General features: G+C 35.9%; 1 protein-coding gene across 3 annotated transcripts; it reads left to right on the forward strand.

The window, feature by feature from the left end:
• The first annotated feature begins 88 nt into the window (after nucleotides 1-88).
• On the forward strand, nucleotides 89-13,698 carry LOC126377363 (vitellin-degrading protease-like). Of its 3 annotated transcripts, none has more exons than XM_050025087.1 (6): nucleotides 89-3,056; nucleotides 3,641-3,821; nucleotides 4,982-5,234; nucleotides 5,717-5,866; nucleotides 6,130-10,051; nucleotides 10,712-10,849. In XM_050025087.1, the coding sequence occupies exons 1-5, from the start codon at nucleotides 3,014-3,016 to the stop codon at nucleotides 6,304-6,306; spliced, it is 804 nt and encodes a 267-aa protein (XP_049881044.1). In that variant the 5' UTR covers nucleotides 89-3,013; the 3' UTR covers nucleotides 6,307-10,051; nucleotides 10,712-10,849. The 3 variants fall into 3 exon arrangements, with proteins under 3 accessions (XP_049881044.1, XP_049881045.1, XP_049881043.1); XM_050025088.1 differs by having other exon boundaries at nucleotides 89-2,244; XM_050025086.1 differs by lacking the exons at nucleotides 89-3,056; nucleotides 3,641-3,821; nucleotides 4,982-5,234; nucleotides 5,717-5,866 and adding exons at nucleotides 12,259-12,478; nucleotides 13,396-13,698 and having other exon boundaries at nucleotides 7,232-10,051; nucleotides 10,712-10,934.
• Nucleotides 13,699-19,202: the final 5,504 nt, after the last annotated feature.

The following is a 19,202-nucleotide window of genomic DNA, read 5'->3' on the forward strand; positions in this document are numbered from 1 at the left end:
CCTATGGTTGATTGAGGGGAACCCTGTGCCCAGCAGTGGGCGGTATATACTATAGGTTGTTTATATATGTATGTATGATGCGTTATTATTGAATGAATGATATGGGAAGAACGCCTGTCTCTCACTGTGAGATCTCTGATACGATTTCTACGAAGCCTTTGGCCCCTTTACCCTGGTCAACAAATAATGACTACTAGTACTTATATCGGTATGAAACGTGATAATTACATAAGTGACATATCAAAGAAAACATAAATAAAAATAAGAAAAACTTCATGAATACAAAACACTTTTTAACGTCGCAAACAACGGATTTTCAGTTCCTTCCAAAAGTTTCGTATTTTTTCCCGTAAATACAACGTAAATCTCTTGATACGCAAAGTTAGGAGATAATCCCGAAAACCGGAAAAGTGGAAAAACAAAGCGAGACATCGGAAACAATGTCGCATCTCTTAAAACTCTTAAAACGAGGTTAACTCTCAAAGCGGAATCAAGACTTGCATAGGAATCAACTTTTTTAAACACTGACACAGCGTTCGCAAGCTTGAAAGATTTTTATATAGGTAAATGATCTCGAAGCACTTCAACAAAGCCAAATCAAACTGCGAATAGAAAATTAAATCGAAAACGTCTAACTCCGACTGGACTTGAATCCGCAGATCCTTTGAAGCCGGGACGAGCGTTTTAACCGTAACACCACTGGGGACGGGTCTTCATACTGTACAGTCATGAGAAATATAATGTACCCACTTTAGGACTCTGTCACATTAACAAATTTGACATTTAGTGAGACTTACAGTTCAATTTGTCAAAAAAGTTAATGTGACATGGTACCAAAGTGTGACCGTACATTAGTATTTTTAGATCCACATCGTCATTCCGCCGACGGCTAATTGATGGTGTGGAATTTTTCTCTTTGAGAGATTAGGTACCATCATCTCAGGCCTTTATATCTTTATCAGATGATTCAAACAGCGTTTCTGAGAGATTAGGTACCTAAGCGTGAGTAAACGCTGTAAAACCAAATTAATATCCTTCAAAATGAAAATGTTCTTATTTCAAAACTCAGCAACGTATAACCTGCACGAATCGAGACTCATCCATCGCAGTTAGGCGGTTACCACACGACGCGGTCGTGGTCGCGGTTAGCTGGTTTTATAGCGAATACCAAGGGGCGAGGCGGGCCGACCGCGCAGTCGCTTTGGCTCGCGTGTCAAAGAGAAAACATATTAGTTCATACACATTTATATCGACATCCAACATTCATTAATATACTTATACATTTGTTTCGATTATCTACCAATTACCATTATTAGGCTAGTTTCCAACTAGTGAAATCAGTTACTTTTACTAAACGTCAAAATACGATATGACTATGGAATTTTTGTAAAAAATCACACTTATTATAAAATAAAAGTCGGACTTATTATTATGTTTTTCTTGATTAAAATTCATAAATACCTAAGTTAATAGAAAAATGGAAAATGTTCTTCCCTGGTTTTAGATCTGTCCTTATTTAGTACTTAATCAGAATTTCATAATCTATCTTAAACCTAGTACACGACCCAATTAAATATTTGTAGTTTAACCATGACCAGTCCTTTTTGCTCCCGATCGTCAACTGTCTTCTTTTCTTCTTAAAAATATCCACCATTATGTTTCTTTTTAAAGGACTGGACCATAGAGTTTTGGCCAAAGGAGTATTTACTTCGTTTGGCGAGAACACATGTATTAAGAACAGACGGTTTACACACAAGTTAATACTACCTTTGCAACCACTTTACGTCTCTTAATAACCGCATATTCCGTCTTGAACGCGAGTTGTTCAACTACCTAACTAGTCGCCCGTATGTAGCAGGAATTCTGTATGAAATTGTGGTACATACAAACTAAAAATAAAACCAAAAAGTGTTGTTAGTTTGTTTAGTATATTTTTTGAATAACTAAGATACAAATAGTTTTTAAGTAAGAAAATTACTATTAATATAGTAAGTAAGTACTCACTATATTAATAGCATTAGTGCCTAATAGTTCTGTTTCAGAAAATGTTCGACCAAAACTATGTGGCCACCAAAGTTTTACAGAAACGATACAGAAAGTGTTGTGCCTAATAAAAACCACGAAAAAATTGTTAAACCACGTGCATATAGTTTCAAAATGATATTACCAAAACGCGACCACAGATAAGAAGTAGCATAAACGACGACAAGGATCCATGTCAAGGCACAAATCGACAGTAGTTGGGTAATTTTAAAACTGACGTGCAATCTTTAGATTATAAAGTACGTACTTATAAATAAATATATAATCTAAGCCACTAATAACATTACTAAAATAAAAATAAAAAACTACATAATATGTAGTAATGTTGGTAATTCAGGGGGGTTAAATAGACCACATCGAAGCAATTCATCTAAAAAACAATATTGCAATTTGACATTTGCGCATATAGAAGTAAGTGCACATTGCCAACAAAATAGCAAAAAGTAATATATTGCTTTTTTAGATGAATTGCTTCGATGTGGCCTTTTTATCTTCATAGATTTTTATATCTACGTGATAATTTTGTACAAAACATCTTCAAAAAATCTTAAGGTGTACAAAAGTTTGCTTTTGTATGCTTTATGAGAAGTCTGAAGGATAAATAAAATATAACTCAAAATATAAAAACTCGAAACACAAACTCGAAACTCAAAATATATACGAATGACGTGTATAATTATTATTCTAGTGTTTATGTGGTTTATTACCTTTATCTTTTTTGTTGATATTATTATTTTGTCTTATCTCTCATGTGTGATCTATTTACTTAACTCTTGTTACGATTATAAAGATATAATTATCATGATTTTATTTTTATCAGTCAGAATATGTGTGAGGGTCAACACAGTTTTATCATGAAGATAATTATGTTGACCTAATAATCTTTTGTAATTGTCAGGTATAAATTCTCTTTCGTCAATAGAAATTAGATCTATTTCTAGTTTGGTATTATTGAAAGTAGTTGTTGAATATGATCAACCTGTGTTTTGCTGTAGCCCTTTTTGGGTTTGTAGGTAAGATTTGTTTCATATTTTTTGTTTATTCTGGTGCGATAGGCATAATATCATTATTAAGTTCAATACTAAGTGTACTCAATTAACCTGTCTTCTTCAAAATCTGTAGACTGTAGTGTACCGTAATATTAGAGTTACCAGTTCGAGGGTTCTCTAGCAGGATCTTCATTATTCTTCACATTGATCGATTATGATACTTTATTTTGAAGGTTTTACTTTTTTACGCTTTCTGATTTGTATCACAGTGTTTTTTTATCTACCAAAATCCAACTTACGGTTTTATGAACAAAAATAATGAAATTATGTAAGAAAATTGGTCACTGTGGCCTGTAGTCTACCGGCTTGCTTCTAAAATGAGGAGCGCCAGTTCGAACCCCGGTACTGGACTTGCACCTATGAGTTACTAATTTATCAGCAGTTTTCACTAACACAGTTGGCTAGGCCATTATAGATGGCGATACAGCTTACCGTCTATCACGTTGGTCTAATTGAAATCACGGTGCGGTGTGGGTTCATCTTACGATGGATATACCTCTGAGTACCACAATTTGTATTAACAATAATTGAACCTTTTATGTTCCCAGTGGCAACCCCACTCCCAGGTACATTAAAGGCTATGGAACAAACGAGAATAGTAGGTGGCGAGGACATCGATATTACTGAAGCTCCGTATCAAGTGTCTTTAGTCAACCGAGGCATGCACTCATGTGGAGGCTCTATTGTGGCAAACGATCTTATTTTGACCGCAGCACACTGCGTTAGGGGGTAAGTTCTTTTTCTTCATTTTAAATGTCATGACAATGAGGGCTTTTTTTTTATCCTAACTGCTGGATAGATGGCACTAAACTTGATAGGTTACTGCAAAGAAGAGGGGGTGAAAAGGCCACATCAAAGCAATTCATCTGAAAAAGCAATATTGCTATTTGACATTTGTTTGCATTGCGCTTTATATCCACTTTTATATGAGCTATGTTGTTTAGATGCATTTCTTCGATGTGAGTTTTTTTAACCGGTGTAATTTTAAAATCATAAAAATGAAACGTTCAAGAATAACAATAAAAACGTCGTGTATTTTCTTTATTATACTTAGGCAATGCTTCAGTAACATACTTGGTTAGCGCCATCTAACGAGTTCATGAGAACAATTTTTTTTATTCTGTAAAAAAATATCTCCTATTACAAAAAATCAACAAACAAGTTACTCGTAAAAAGGACAAATTGAAATGTGAATGTTTTATGATATTAAGTTCCAGAGAAATGGATTAATTTTGTGCAGTCAGAGAAACAGATCTTTTCATAGAACATTGACTAGATAGTAACTCCTTGAGCATTATTGGCATTATATATGCATGAGGGAATAAAACTAGAAAACAGTATTATTATCATAATACAATTTTGGAATTTCAGCGACTAAAATGATATTGTAATTTTACCTGAGGGATATATTGTTTTCTAAATTATTTCGTCTTTATTGACTGTTGCTTTAAAATAATACGAATAAAACCGTTATGTAACTACAACCGTTATGTTGTTGATCAGTTTATTTCGGAGTACTTCGTTTCGATTTTAATTAAAATCATGAAACTCATGATTTGATGAGTCTTCACCACGGTTCTAAGAAGATTTGTCCCCTATACCTACCCTACCTTTATCACGTAACAAATATTTTTATATCACTTCACGAAAACTTTATGCTGAGTCGTTTACCTTTTGAAATTATTAACGCATAATACGCCTCACTACTTACTATAATTACGTTAGTTTTTACTTTCCTAGCAATGTTCTGTTGTAATTTGTCTTTTCTGTTTGTTGTAATGTAAGTTTGTCTTTATTTATTTGAATATTTCTCCATCTCTCTCTCTCTCTCTCTCTCTCTCTCTCTCTCTCTCTCTGTCTCATGTCATGCTTTATGTTTTCTATTTCAGCTCTAGACCAGAAAACTTCCAAATCCGTGTTGGTTCTTCCATACTCAACAAAGGCGGCGAACTTTACCCGGTAGGAGAAATTATCTGGCATCCAGATTTCGAGTTTTCAAAAATGAACAAAGACATTGCAGTGATGTGGCTCTCTGAACCTTTGCGATTCAGTGACGAAGTAATGGCAATTCCTATGTTGAGTGAAGATGTTGAAATCGAGGAAGGAGAGGAAACGACTGTTACAGGATGGGGAGCTATTGAGGTAAATTATATCCCATTATAACATTAACTTTAAATAATTATTAACAACTTTTCTTCGAGAAATCAACCGACGAAATAGTTGAAATTTAATGAATGCATTACTCAGTTCAACAGAATTTCTCCCGAACTTGTTAAACTTTTATTTGTAAAATGTAAATTTTCAGAAAAGCCAAACAACTTCTGTTAAGACTTACATAGATAATGTTTTTTTGAGTTTATTTCTTATACAAATACATTTCTTATACAAGTACATAACATAATGTAGTCATGAGCTTATGTTCCCAATTGGGGTTGACAGAGGTATATCCATCGCAAGATGAACTAAGTACCTACTTTCAGTTAGACCAGCGTGATAGGTGGTGAGCCGTATCGCCGTCTATAAGGGCCTAGCTAACTGTGTTAGCGACAACTGCCCTTAAGAACACACTTTATACAAATACTTAGGTAAAAAATCTATTTCAAATCCAAAATATAATGTTTCAGGAAAACGGTATTGCTCCTAAGATGCTCCAAAGGGTCGAGGTACCTATCGTAAGTCAGGAAAATTGCCAAGATGCGTACTCTCCGATGTACAACATCACAAATTCGATGCTTTGCGCCGGTCTGCCGAGTGGAGGAAAAGATGCTTGCCAGGTAAGACTTTGATTGTTTTTAATTTGAAAAGATTGCTCCTAACTATGTGACGTATACAAAGGTCGGCATCTAAGCTGAAAGCGTCCTAGAGTGTATTTTCTATTTTCACAGAGCTTTCTGTTATATTTGCCTTGGATTTCATCATTGGAAATTTCACTTGATAATAACTCAGAATGATGAGCAAAATCATTCTCTGCAGTATTCAGTACCGTGTCCCTAACACCATGTATAATAGTTTTTATTTAAACCTACTCATTGTCTAGGGTGATAGCGGCGGTCCTTTAGTCTACGAGGGACAACTTGCTGGAGTCGTGTCCTGGGGATTAGGATGTGCCAGGCCGCGGTACCCTGGAGTCTACGCGAAGGTGTCTGATTTGCGCCCCTGGATCGATAACAGCATCAACTATTTGAGACAGAAGCACATACTTCGAGGGCTTTGAAAACTAATTTGAGGAGGAATCACACTTCGCTTTGTTTTAGTAGAATTTGTGATCGTTGTCTGAATAATGTTCAAATGGAATTGTTTACTTGGGACCCTTTACAAGCTTGTGTTATCTCTTCAGCTCTATAAGTTTTGTCTGAATTACCCGAAAATGTACAGATTGCAGAAGACAAGCCAGTAAGGAGCACTCAGGGCTAAGTATTGCTACACTAAGTACTACTACATGCATTCTGAGAATACATAAAGTAATGAAAAAAAAAAATCACTACCTGCTTTGTTTATTATTTGTTTCTCCCATTAATTTATTTTCAAAGTTCTATTTTATCAATTAAAATATGTATCTTAGTACATACATACATACATACATAAACTCACGCCCGTAATCCCTAATGGGGTGGGCAGAGCCACAAGTAATCAAAGACAACTTGCAGCCACTGTTGATACGAAGTCCAAAGAGGGATATGATGAACTTTATGGTGATAAGGGATCTGCCTATCGCCCATAACATTAGTCCATCATGTTAGAGGACACAATCCCTCTGTCGGTTTTTACGACATGCCAGGGAAGAGAAGCAGCTGAACGTGTTCTATGTTTTTTATATGCTCCCAGAACAGCATAGGTGTATGTATCTTAATGCAAATTCTACTAAAAGAAATAAAATAAAAAAAATAGCTATATTGTCTAAGTTTTATACTTTTCTATAATTGCGCATAGCACTATAAAATTCATGACATGACACTTTTAGCGGTTTTATGATAGTTTTGTTATTATGAAATTAAATTAGTTGCAGTAGTGTTTAGTAAAATGTTTGTAGTTTTAAGATTGACTTGAATATTGTATTTTTATTGGATTAGATTTAGTATTATGTGATATTAAATGACATTTTACACATACATAATTTACATTTTTGTTTATTTCCAACACAAAATCCTGTTTTGTACAATACTTCTTAATATCAATGCGTTAATGCATATCAACCTGAAAAAGGTATTATACCATTTCTATTAAGATGAAATATCTATGGTTGAGAAAGATTGGCAACCTGTTATCGTTCAACTAACAACAACATCAAAAAATACAAGAAAACCTACACAACTTCAACAACAACATTGCACAACACAACACTTATCTCCTGTTATCTCCCTCCTCAATTATAATTACTTTCCCGGTTTGACCAAATTCAAAGAAGTACAAAAGAAATGTTTCCAACAAGAAGAATTCAAAACGAAGAATTTATTTTGTTGAAGAATTTTAGAGAATTTTTAAACCAAGCTATTCTATCCGGAAAAAAAAATTATTATGTAGCCGTACATAACTCTGAGAAATACCCGAGAAGCGCAAATAAACATTGCAAGTTGTAAGAAAAACTTTCCTTAGCGCGGATTTAAATTTCCAGAAGATAAAGCAGTTTAGACTTCTTTAAATAAGTGAAGGTTTTAAAAGCATAAAAAAACCCTTTGTGCCGTTTTTCAACTGGTTCATTTGTTCTCAGTTCATTATTGCTAGTCTGAAGAATCGTTCTAATTAGCAATTGAGTCCTAAGCATTGATTCGATTGATGTAAGAAAATGTTTTATTCATAACTTACGAATGGTTATAAGCGACTTCTTTTAGAAAGAGGAACACATTTTACATATTTCTTCAATAGAAAAATTATTTGTGCTGACTGTTCTGTCATCATCTGTTGTAAAAACGGCCTCTGTGGTCCAGTGATTGAGCGTTGGTCGAATCCCGGTGGGGACAAATCATAAAAATCACTTCGTGATCCCTAGTTTGGTAAGGACATTACAGGCTGATCACCTGATAGTCCGACAGTAAGATGATCTGTGATTCAGAAGGCACGTTAAGCTGTTGGTCCCGGTTACTACTTACTGATGTAAGTATGTAGTTCTTACATGAGCCATGTCAGGGGCCTTTGGCGGTTCAATAATAACCCTGACACCAGGGTTGATGGGGTCGGTAATCCATAACCCACACGATTAGAAGATCTGTTGTAAAGTTGTCATCCAATACTATCTTACTGAAGCTAGATCCACACAGAGCCAAGAAAGATAGGCAAGGCGAGTGGGTCGCCAGATGTAAGACCCTATTTAAAATTCAAATTAAAAAATGTCTTTATTCACAATGTACGTAGTTTACTTTGAATCGTCATCTTTTTCATAACATTAATCGGGCATGAGGCTTAATTAGGCTCGTCTAAGTATTGTTTTTTTAATATGGCAAAATACGGGATGTTAATAATACATCAGGTGGGCAAGGCCGGTGCAGCGTGTCCGGTAAATCGGTAATACAAAAGAATAAAGTAAAAGCGCTCTTGTTTACTATTTTATTCAAAGTACTTACCGCTTTCCCAACTCTGTGTACAGCAAGCATTATTTCGCCTAGGACTTGTACCAAATCCTTTCAGAGTAATCGTTAAAACTTAGCAAAGGTAAGCATTTTGCGTTTTTCACAGCAAATTGCTGGAAGAAATTAAAAAGTTTCAGTTGATTTATAAAGTCGTTGTTTAAGAGAAGCTCTGAGTTTATTTAAGCGGTATTTTTTAAACTTTGTAGTCGGTACGGAACTCTGGGAAGTGTAAAATAAAAACGGGGAAATTACAAAGGAAACCCAACCTTAAAAAATTATTACAGAGCCTTGTTTAAATATACAAAAAACAATAAATAAAAAAAAAAATAAGTAACTAAGTTTGCAATATGCAATTATATTTTGATTGCATAATATTATATTTTCAAAATTAAATCTAGTCGTTGGCTGTTGCTTACAGTTATCGATTAGACGACTATTGATAGTGGCTTATCTCTACTCCTCTAGCTATATATACCGGTTACTCGTTCACCTTGAACCGGCATACAAAACCGACCCAAACAAATCATTAGTCATTCGCGTCTCATCCGTATTGCAACATGTATTTTAATTCCGTGCTATTTCGCAATAGTTTATTTATGTCAAAGTGTTTTGTCTGCTAGGATACTAGGCGTGTTTCCAATACCTTCATTAAGTCACCAATTGGTATTTCGAACTTATACTCAAGAACTAGCAAAACTTGGCCATGAACTAGTAATCATTACACCCGATCCAATCTGGCCTAAAGATAGACCAAAAGCCAATGTAACAGAAATTGACGTGAGATTCTCATATCAATTTATGCTTGATGAGTTGGGTAAACTTGACATATTTCAAAAAGGAGTAGTAGCCGATGTGAACACAGTGTCATTTTATTTATACAAATCATTTATAGAATTGATCAAAAAGCAAATAGAGCATCCAGAAGTGAAAAAACTGATTGAAGATAAAAATGAACGGTTTGATTTGGTGATAGTGGAAGCGTATTTCAATTTGCCTTTGGTGTTCAGTCATGTTTTTAAAGCTCCCGTGATTCAGATCTCCTCGTTCCATGGACGTCCAGAGAATTATGAGGCCGTCGGTGCATTAGGCAGTCATCCACGTTACTATCCAAATTTTAACAGGAACAAGTTCCGAAATCTGTCCTTTTGGGAGAATCTTGTTGAGATATTTTACGAATTGAAACTTAGATATGAATTTTGGTTGACCGAACAATTTGAAAACAAAGTAATCAAAGAACTATTTGGACCTGATGCGCCAACTATAAGAGATTTAAATGAAAATGTTGATATGTTGTTTATAAATACACATTCAATTTATGAAGACAATAGACCTGTGCCGCCAACTGTTGTATTTTTAGGTGGTTTACACATGCAACCGATTAAAGAATTACCAAAGGTAAGTGAAAAAGACAATTATCAAATAGGTACCTACATTATGTACCTAATTTTCTACCACGTTCATAATCTTTTTATTAATATCGTTCGCTGATCATAATCAGATTAAGTATTAGCTATTACTGGAAATCGTAATATTTAAAAGACAATGTGAGTTTATGTGATAGTGTTTCAATCACCATGTTGGTCCAATAGGCATATGGATAAAACGGGTAACCATAACATAGTTTATCATTCTTCATGTCTCTTCTAATCACTTTTACTTCACTTTCACTTCTAGCCACAGCTTTGTCCTGTCTATTGTTACGAACAAGCGCCATTTCGCGTGTATTTTATGAACCAATGAGTTCGCTTACGATGTCAATGCCAAAGATATTTGAAAATGTAATATAGTAAGAGAATGTCGCTAATAAGTGACGCCAATAAATAAGATTACCAAAATGGAGTGAAATAAACGATTTCTATTCTATTCTTCTTCTATACGACAAAATCTAAAAAAAAAAACAAAACGAATCTATGTCTGATTGTTGAAATTTTAAAATATATTTGATTCGATTTGATTTGACGTAACACGGGTTTATTTTCCACTCCCGATTTAAGTGTAACAAACCAATTCATACCTAGGACAAGACTTTGTTTCTAAGTACTTATAATTTTACAGGACCTTAAGGAATATTTGGACAACTCAAAACGAGGAGTGGTGTACGTGAGCATGGGTAGCAACGTTCACCCTTCAAATATGGACGAAGTGATGTTGGAAAATTTTATAAAAGCGTTCGGGGCTTTGCCATACGATATTCTGTGGAAGTTTGACATTGACAATTTTGGACCTATGCCAAGAAACGTTAAGACACAGAAATGGTTTCCGCAAAGGGACTTGTTGGGTAAGTGTTGCGTGGTGATCCGCTTTTATGGGTTTTTAATAATATTTGAGGGCCTAATTTAATTATATTATTTTATAATAATGTTTTATGAGACAATTGATTAACATTTAAGTCATCAGCAGAACAGTGTATATGTGATGTAAACACCTACACTATTCTACAGAATGAATAGAACAAATAACAAATAGAATTTATAAAAATCAATTCACGTACATTTTGAATTCAATTTATTTGCATGCAAACTACATGGAAATTCAAACTAACCGGATTTGTTTATCCTATTTACTGATATTGTTAAATACCTATTACACTTGTGCTAATTTCCTTGTATGTGTAATGTGTCGAAATAATTTGAAAAATAAACTGCTGTGAAATGTGTATTTACTGAATACAAAATTATAAAACTAGGAACTGGATAAAATTAATAACGATATTTTATTGCCCAATATGTTATACTTAAATAAAATAACTACGTTTTATCAAGTTCGACAGACTTCCAAAATATATATTCAAATCTAATATGGCTAATTTATTGCACACTCAGAAAATACAAATCAAAAGCGAACATTAGGTACGCTTGCTACTAGACATAATTGTGTCATTCATCAGTAAACAGATTAGGATAATGTAGTATTTCATCAAACTGGTGCATTAGGCGATTCTCACACATCTTCCGTTGTTATAAGTATCTCCGATTGTATAGAAAACACGCACAGTCTAACACACAGAAAATGTGTTCGCATGAACGCGCATGGATGTATTTTCTGTGTGTTAGACCGTGCGTGTTTTCTATACAATCGGAGATACTTACAAGCAACGAAAGAACACGCATCCACGCGCTACGCTGCATCATGCGGGGCAGTGCGAGAATCGCCTAGCGGATAACTTTTTAGCCTATATGTTTGCTTTTGTCCATCGCACCTAGATATTTTCTTTTGTTTGTTTCTTTTTCTTTAGTTTGTGAGACCTTACGTGGAACAAATGAAAGACAAAGCGAACATCGTGTCTTAAAAGGAAGTCAAAAATTGACCTTTCATAGACAAGAATGGAGAATGCCGACAAGAGAAAAATCTTTACAAAGTTTGAATATTGTCTTATGAACTCGAAAGCCAATTGAACTTATGTGGTGTAGAGCCTAACTTATTATTCAAATCTGCAACTCCTGAGTGAGAAAGTGGGCATTTTGGCGGCAAGGTCATCATGGCTTACTAGTACGGAACCCGTGAAAATTTGTCAGTAGCATATCAAAGAGATGTCCTATTTATTTTGCACACACTATATGTATAACTAATAAGCACTACACCTAATAAAATGTTTGTTCCAGTTCATAAGAATATAAAAGCATTTGTTACCCAAGGAGGTCTTCAATCATCAGACGAGGCTATCGATGCTGGAGTCCCTCTAGTCGGTATACCAATGTTGGGTGACCAGTTTTACAATGTCCATAAGTATGTGGAGCTTGGTATTGGAGTGCAGGTGGATGCTATGACGTTTACGGCTCAAGAAGTGGTGGACGCTGTTAAGAAAGTGGTTGAAGATAAAAGGTGAGAAGTCATTAGGATATTATTAACACTAAATAACAACATCCACTGGTTAGGATGTTTCGCTTTGTACAGATTTCAGTAAAAACTTTTTAATAGTAAGGACACCTGCCTACTTTTTTGTAAATTGTTCTTTCTTGTCATCATTACTAATTTAAGGGCCACGCTCTTGTCGGTGTAGCATCCTCCATGCTACTTTTCTTTTTTTTTGTTCTTTCTTGTACTCTGATCTTATTTGCCTAAAGGCTTTTACTCTTTAACTTTCGGGAACGTTCCTAAAGACGGCACATCATTGATTCCTATACAAATGCGTCCTCACGATCTTTATAAACGTGCTGGAGGTAGGCACAGACATTCGTGAATGTCGACGCCTCGTACAGTACTTCCGTTCCAATTTAGGTCCAGGAAATGAGCAGCTTCAATGCATGCTACGTGTTTAACAAAGACATTAAGAGTATTTATACAGAACAACCGTCCCGCCATCTTATAAACTGACTATTGATTGACTATTTTATGTCATGTTCCGACTTAACTCGCAGGTCCGAATCCCAGCACGGCCTTAAACCAATTATTTTCAAATTTGTTCTTGAATTCACGTTTGAATCATAACTGATTATCATGTACTCAGGAGTGATGTAAAACATCGTGGGGAAATCCACATTTTCGAGAAATGCGTTTCAGGGGTATGTGACCTAACCTGTGTTCAGCTAGTTTTCCCTTTTTGGGTTGGAAAGTCAGACAGGTCGCTTTTGTAAAAAAACTGGACCTGTCGAATCTTCAGGTTAAGCGGATCCTGTGAAAGTGGGTATCGTTATGGAGATCATGATGATGTTATGGTCCGACTTATCCGGAATTATGCAAATTCCGAAGTATCATTTTACATTACTTATCTTCTTTACGTTTCATTTCGTCTGTTCCAGTTACAAAACCAACGTACTTCAGCTTCGCTCCGTTTTTCGTGACCAGCCCCAACAGCCGTTAGAGCGTGCAGTCTGGTGGACAGAGTACGTGATACGGCACTCTGGTGCTAAACACCTGCGAGCGCCTGCTGCCAACGTTTCCTGGGCTGAATACCTTCTACTAGACTTACTATTAGTACCAATTTTATGTGCAGTTTCTACTATTGTCCTTTGTAGTGTTGTTGTGTGTCGCTTGTGTAGAAATGTTGGTAGGGGTCGTAAGAGAGATAAATTAAAAAAGAATTAGATTTCAATTTGAAATAAGACGTTACTTTCATTCAAGACTTTTGTAGGTGTGATCCTTTCATTCAGCTCGTTTATTCATAAGGGAGTTGAGGAGCTCGGTGGCGCAGCAGTAAACGCGCTCGGTCTGCGATTTTTGAAGTTAAGCAACTTTCGCAAAGGCCGGTCATAGGATGGGTGACCACAAAAAAGTATTCATCTCGAGCTCCTCCGTGCTTCGGAAGGCACTCTAAGCCGTTGGTCCCGGCTGCATTAGCAGTCGTTAATAACCACCAATCCGCACTGAGCCCGCGTGGTGGTTTAAGGCCCGATCTCCCTATCCATCCATAGGGAAGGCCCGTGCCCCAGCAGTGGGGACGTTAATGGGCTGGTGATAATGATTCTTAAGGTGAAATTGGTACTGGCTTCTGTAAAATCTCTATCAGCTAATACTTTCAAGTTAGATAGCGCCTCGTGACGCTTCCGAATGCATCTCGCTTAGGGACGATACCGAAAAGTATCGGCGCTCGAAGGACGTAATATACGATCCCGATGACCCGATTACACTAGCCATAGAAGCGGCCAATTAGCTAGCGAGAACAAACACTTCAGAACCACGATACTGACCTCGCCTGCGTGGTCGAAGAACTTCCTCATTCAGCGCTTACCGCTATCGACCCACTAGGGGTTCAAATATTATTCTCTCAGGCGACGCCTGAGCCGAGGGCCAACTGGGCACCCTCAGGCTTGTTGTCTTCAATTTTGTACCGGGTGAGAGTCCTCAGCGCTCCCCATTTCTCCGACCAAGTAGTTTGCCATTTGCGGGAAATTTACAATAAGTCACGTCAAAAAAAGCCCCGTGATGGAATGAACGTTACGCAGGAAATGAAGACTATCGTTACATCATCATTTTATTAGATAAAAAATGATGATGTAGCATCAAAAGAACATAACATAACTTAAAAAAAGAAAGAAAGAAACATTTATTACTTTCAGACACCACAGACACAGACAGACAGGTAAATTACATTCAACACACAGCTATAAGTTTAGTTTAAGTTCACAACTATAATTAGGGTCGCCAGAGGTACATCTATCGCAATATGATTAAGTACACACGCCTCACCGAGCTTTCTGTTAGACCGACGTCGATGCTGAGCCGATTCGCCGTCTATAAAGGTCGAGCCAACTGTGTTAGTGAAATTAAAAGAACTCTGGTAGAAAAAATTGGGACTAAACTTACGAAGTATGTTTGCTGACTGATTGAATCTTTGCGCAACAAGGCAATCAAATTACCAAATTCTCTACAATGCACTACAAGATTTAGTATGTAACGACCAACATAATATCTAACTCAAAAAGCCTTATTTTATTTATAAAAGATAACCAACGTGTTACATTTACTGTTTTTGACAGATTGACATAAGTTTTTAAGCTATGTTACATAACACACTTAAAGGCTACCACAGCCTGTTTTGAGAAACACATTACAAATATATTTATTAAAATGAAACTTATTAAAATAAAAAAATAATGAATTTTGAATTAAAAATAAATGTAAAACAAAAAAATCTAAATGCGATACAATAACACATTAAAAAACAATTAAATACTTACATTAACTAAACACGAAATTACTTACATAAATAATTAACAAAAATAATACTATTTACTGCACTCGTCAAAAAGTCCGCCCCTGACTAATCCTGGAGCAAAGGTGCCAATTACACTAGCCGCATTTCCTCGCTGTACAGCAATGGACAATCTTTGCGCCAAGAACAATCCGGCACGGGGGTTATCTCCACTCTCTCTTAAGCGACGTCCGATTTCCGCTATAAATTTTTAGTATTATAAATTGTTAGGAAAACTTTACCAGAATGATTACTTAAAAACTTCCAATTTTTATAGATTTTGAGGGCAATAATATTTATATTTATCACCTCAAGTTTTAAATACCTCATAGCGAGTTGAGGCATAAAATAGTCATAAACGGACTCAAACTTTGGAATTGCTTCAGTTGAAAAGTACATAAACGCTTAAAATATTAAGTTTTGCTTTAAAATTAGACATTTTATCTGGAGAAGTATGTTGTCTAGAATATTTGACTAGGAATACATAGTATAGTAGCAAAAATATAAAAGCATTTATGCCTTTTTGGAAAATAGAAAATAAAATCAAGACTATCTAGTCAGATAGTTTAAACTATCTAGTAAGATAGAAAGTCCTTCGAGTCGAAGGGCCTTGAACTTGCAGCTCGTGTCAAGCTGGGACGAACGTGTTACCGTGTCTTCATCCTGTCGTCTTTATATCGTTATTACGCCGGAGTATTGTCACTAGTTATACATACTAATTATTTTTATTTCATTAATATTTCATTATTTATTTATTTAATAATTTATTGTATACAAGATATCACAGAAACACTATGACAACAAAAGGCACAACCAAAGGGTATTTTTAATAATGTAGAATATTTATATCATCATTAATAATAGATATGATTGCCATTTTACCTAAATAAACTTTTTTATTATTATTATTATTTTTATCTATCTTTGAGATTCTCAATATTTTTAAAAAATATTGGTGTACTAATGAAATACACGGGCCTAGGCCAAGTGTATTTCAGTTTCAGTGTCTGGTGCAGTCAAAGTTTGGTCGACGTCTGTTGGAGTAGGAATCGGTAAAACTGGCTGAATCTGTAAATTTGGAGGTTGAATGTCGGTTTGTAAAAATTTTCTAACTATTCTGCAGGTATTTAATATAACGGCTTTTTGCATTAAGGCATAAGAGAGTGGCGGCAAGGATAGCGTGCTTAAAGAGGTATGTATTTGGTGTGGTATAACACCTGTAGTGGACATAACAACAGGTACTATTGTGACATTATTTAATTTCCAGATTCTGGTTATTTCCTCTTTTAACTCTGTGTATTTAGATAGTTTCTCAGATATTGTACTTTGTATATTATGGGTGTTAGGGATTGCTATATCAATTAGAAATGCAGTTTTGTTTATTTTGTCCACTACAGTAATGTCTGGTCTATTAAAATGTATGGTTTTATCAGTGAGTATTGCCCTGTCGAAATACATTTTGTGGGTTCTATTTTCTAAGACACTTTCCGGATTATATTTGTAATAGGCTGTGGCTGGTGGAGTAATCAGTTTATATTTAATGGCAAGTTTTTGGTGTATAATATTAGCTACCTGATCATGTCTATGTTTGTAATCAGTTTGGACTATTGCTCTGCACGCTCCAGTAATATGTTGGATGGTTTCTGGTGAACTATTGCATCTTCTACATGTATCAGTTAATATTCGTCTCATTATATACTTTTTGTAGTTTCGGGTCTCAATGACCTGATCTTGTATAGCCAACATAAAGCCCTCAGTCTCTGGAAAGAGTTCGCCGCGAGTTAGCCATGCGTTCGACGCAGTTTTGTCGACATTGAGTTGGCATAAATCTTGGCGATGTCTTCCGTGTAGAGACTTTGCGCTCCATTCTGCTATTTTCGTTTTGTGATCAGTAACTTCTTCTGTTTTTTGTTTGGTTCGGTCTTGCAGGTTCAGTGGTGTAAAGCGATAATCGTTCTGTTCTATGGCTTTGTGGAGGTTGGACACGTCGGATTTTTGATGAAAATATGCTCTTAGTGTAGCAACTTGTTTGTTGTGTAGGTTGGTAATGTCTATAAGTCCTCTGCCGCCTTCTTTCCTAGGTAGATTTAATCTCTGTATACAGGATCTGGGGTGGTGCTTCCGGAATTTCGTCATGGTGGTATTAACAGTTCGTTGGAGAGCTTTGAGGTCTGACTTAGTCCAATTTATTATGCCAAAGGAGTATGTTAGAATGGGTATTGCATAGGTGTTGATTGCTTTTACGGTGTTACGGGAATTTAATTGCGTTCTAAGAATTGAGTTAAGTCTGTGTTTAAATTGCGTTTTTAAAAGATTTTTGGTTTCTTTATAGTGGATCTGTTGTGACTGTGCATATCCTAAATATTTATATCCAGTTTTCTCGTCCAACGGATCAATATTTTCTCCGGACTCTAAAGTGTAATAGTGTCTGTATTTTTTTCCAGCTTGTACAGAATTTATTTTGCACTTATCTATGCCAAATTCCATCTGTATGTCTTTCGAAAATACTTCTGTTAAATTGGCTAACTGTTCTAGGTCTGTTTCATTTGATGCATAGAGTTTGATATCGTCCATGTAAAGTAGGTGATTAAGGTGCGTTTCATCTTTGTCCGTTTGTCTGTCATTAGTATTTCTTTCATATTTCAGCCGGTATCCTGTATCTGTATTGTTGAGTATATTAGATAGGGGGTTGAGCGCTAGACAGAACCACAAAGGGCTGAGTGCATCGCCTTGAAAAATTCCGCGTTGTATTTTGATTTGGTCTGATTCTATTGTTCCAGTGGGGGTGTTTAGCCTCAGTCGAGTTGTCCAGTTATGCATTATAGTTTGTAGGAAGAGTGAAATTTTTGGGTGGATTTTATACATTTCTACATGTTATTATTATTATATGATCAGATATAGGCTTTTTTGTTTCCTTTGTCTGTTCTGTTGTGTACAGATATAGATATAAATAAATAAATAAAATCACACAATTTATCCTGGACTTTCCGCTGGCCATTGCCCAAAAGAGGTTAACAACAATACTCAACGGATAATATCAAATATCATATCACAAGCTTTACGTAATTTAAACTTCCAACCGCTCTGAATTATGAACTATTGTGTTAGGAACTTCAATTTAGTTAGCAACATATTAAATTTGCCTTTATTCGCAGATAGATATGAATAGTTTCATACAAATATTTATTCATTAGTTACATCGTTTACGTAACGAAGTACCTAATTGACCGATGATACAGGTCCGTATCTAGGTTTGTATTCAAGGGTGCCTGTCGTAAAACTGCACTGTTTCAGATGGCCTCCGTGGTCCAGTGGTTGACCGTTGTGCTCACGATCCGGAGGTCCCGGGTTCGAATGCCGGTGGGGACAAATTACAAAAATCACTTTGTGATCCCTAGTTTGGTTAGGACATTACAGGCTGATCACCTGATTGTCTAAAAAGTAAAAAGATCCGTGCTTCGGAAGGCACGTTAAGCCGTTGGTCCCGGTTATTACTTACTGATGTAAGTACGCAGCCGTTACATGAGTCATGTCAGGGGACTATGGCGGCTCAGTAATAACCCTGACACCAGGGTTGATGGGGTTGGTAATTCATCTCACAATCCACACGATAGAAAAAGAAGAAGACTGTTTCAGAATGGCAAAAGATCCATAAGTTTCAAATTCAGATTCAAAAATATCTTTGTTCAGAAGATACGATAAGGTGCAAAAGTCCAATCAGTTTCTTGCCAAGTAATAAATTAACACCTCCTAGTTACATGAGCATGGAGCTCGGTGGCGCAGCGGTTAATGCGCTCGGTCTGCGATTGTTGAAGTTAAGAAACTTTCGCAAAGGCCGGTCATAGGATGGGTGGCCACAAAAAAAAGTTTTCATCTCGAGCTCCTCCGTGCTTCGGAAGGCACGTTAAGCCGTTG

Source organism: Pectinophora gossypiella, chromosome 23 (assembly GCF_024362695.1).
Source record: "Pectinophora gossypiella chromosome 23, ilPecGoss1.1, whole genome shotgun sequence".
NCBI lineage: Eukaryota > Metazoa > Arthropoda > Insecta > Lepidoptera > Gelechiidae > Pectinophora > Pectinophora gossypiella.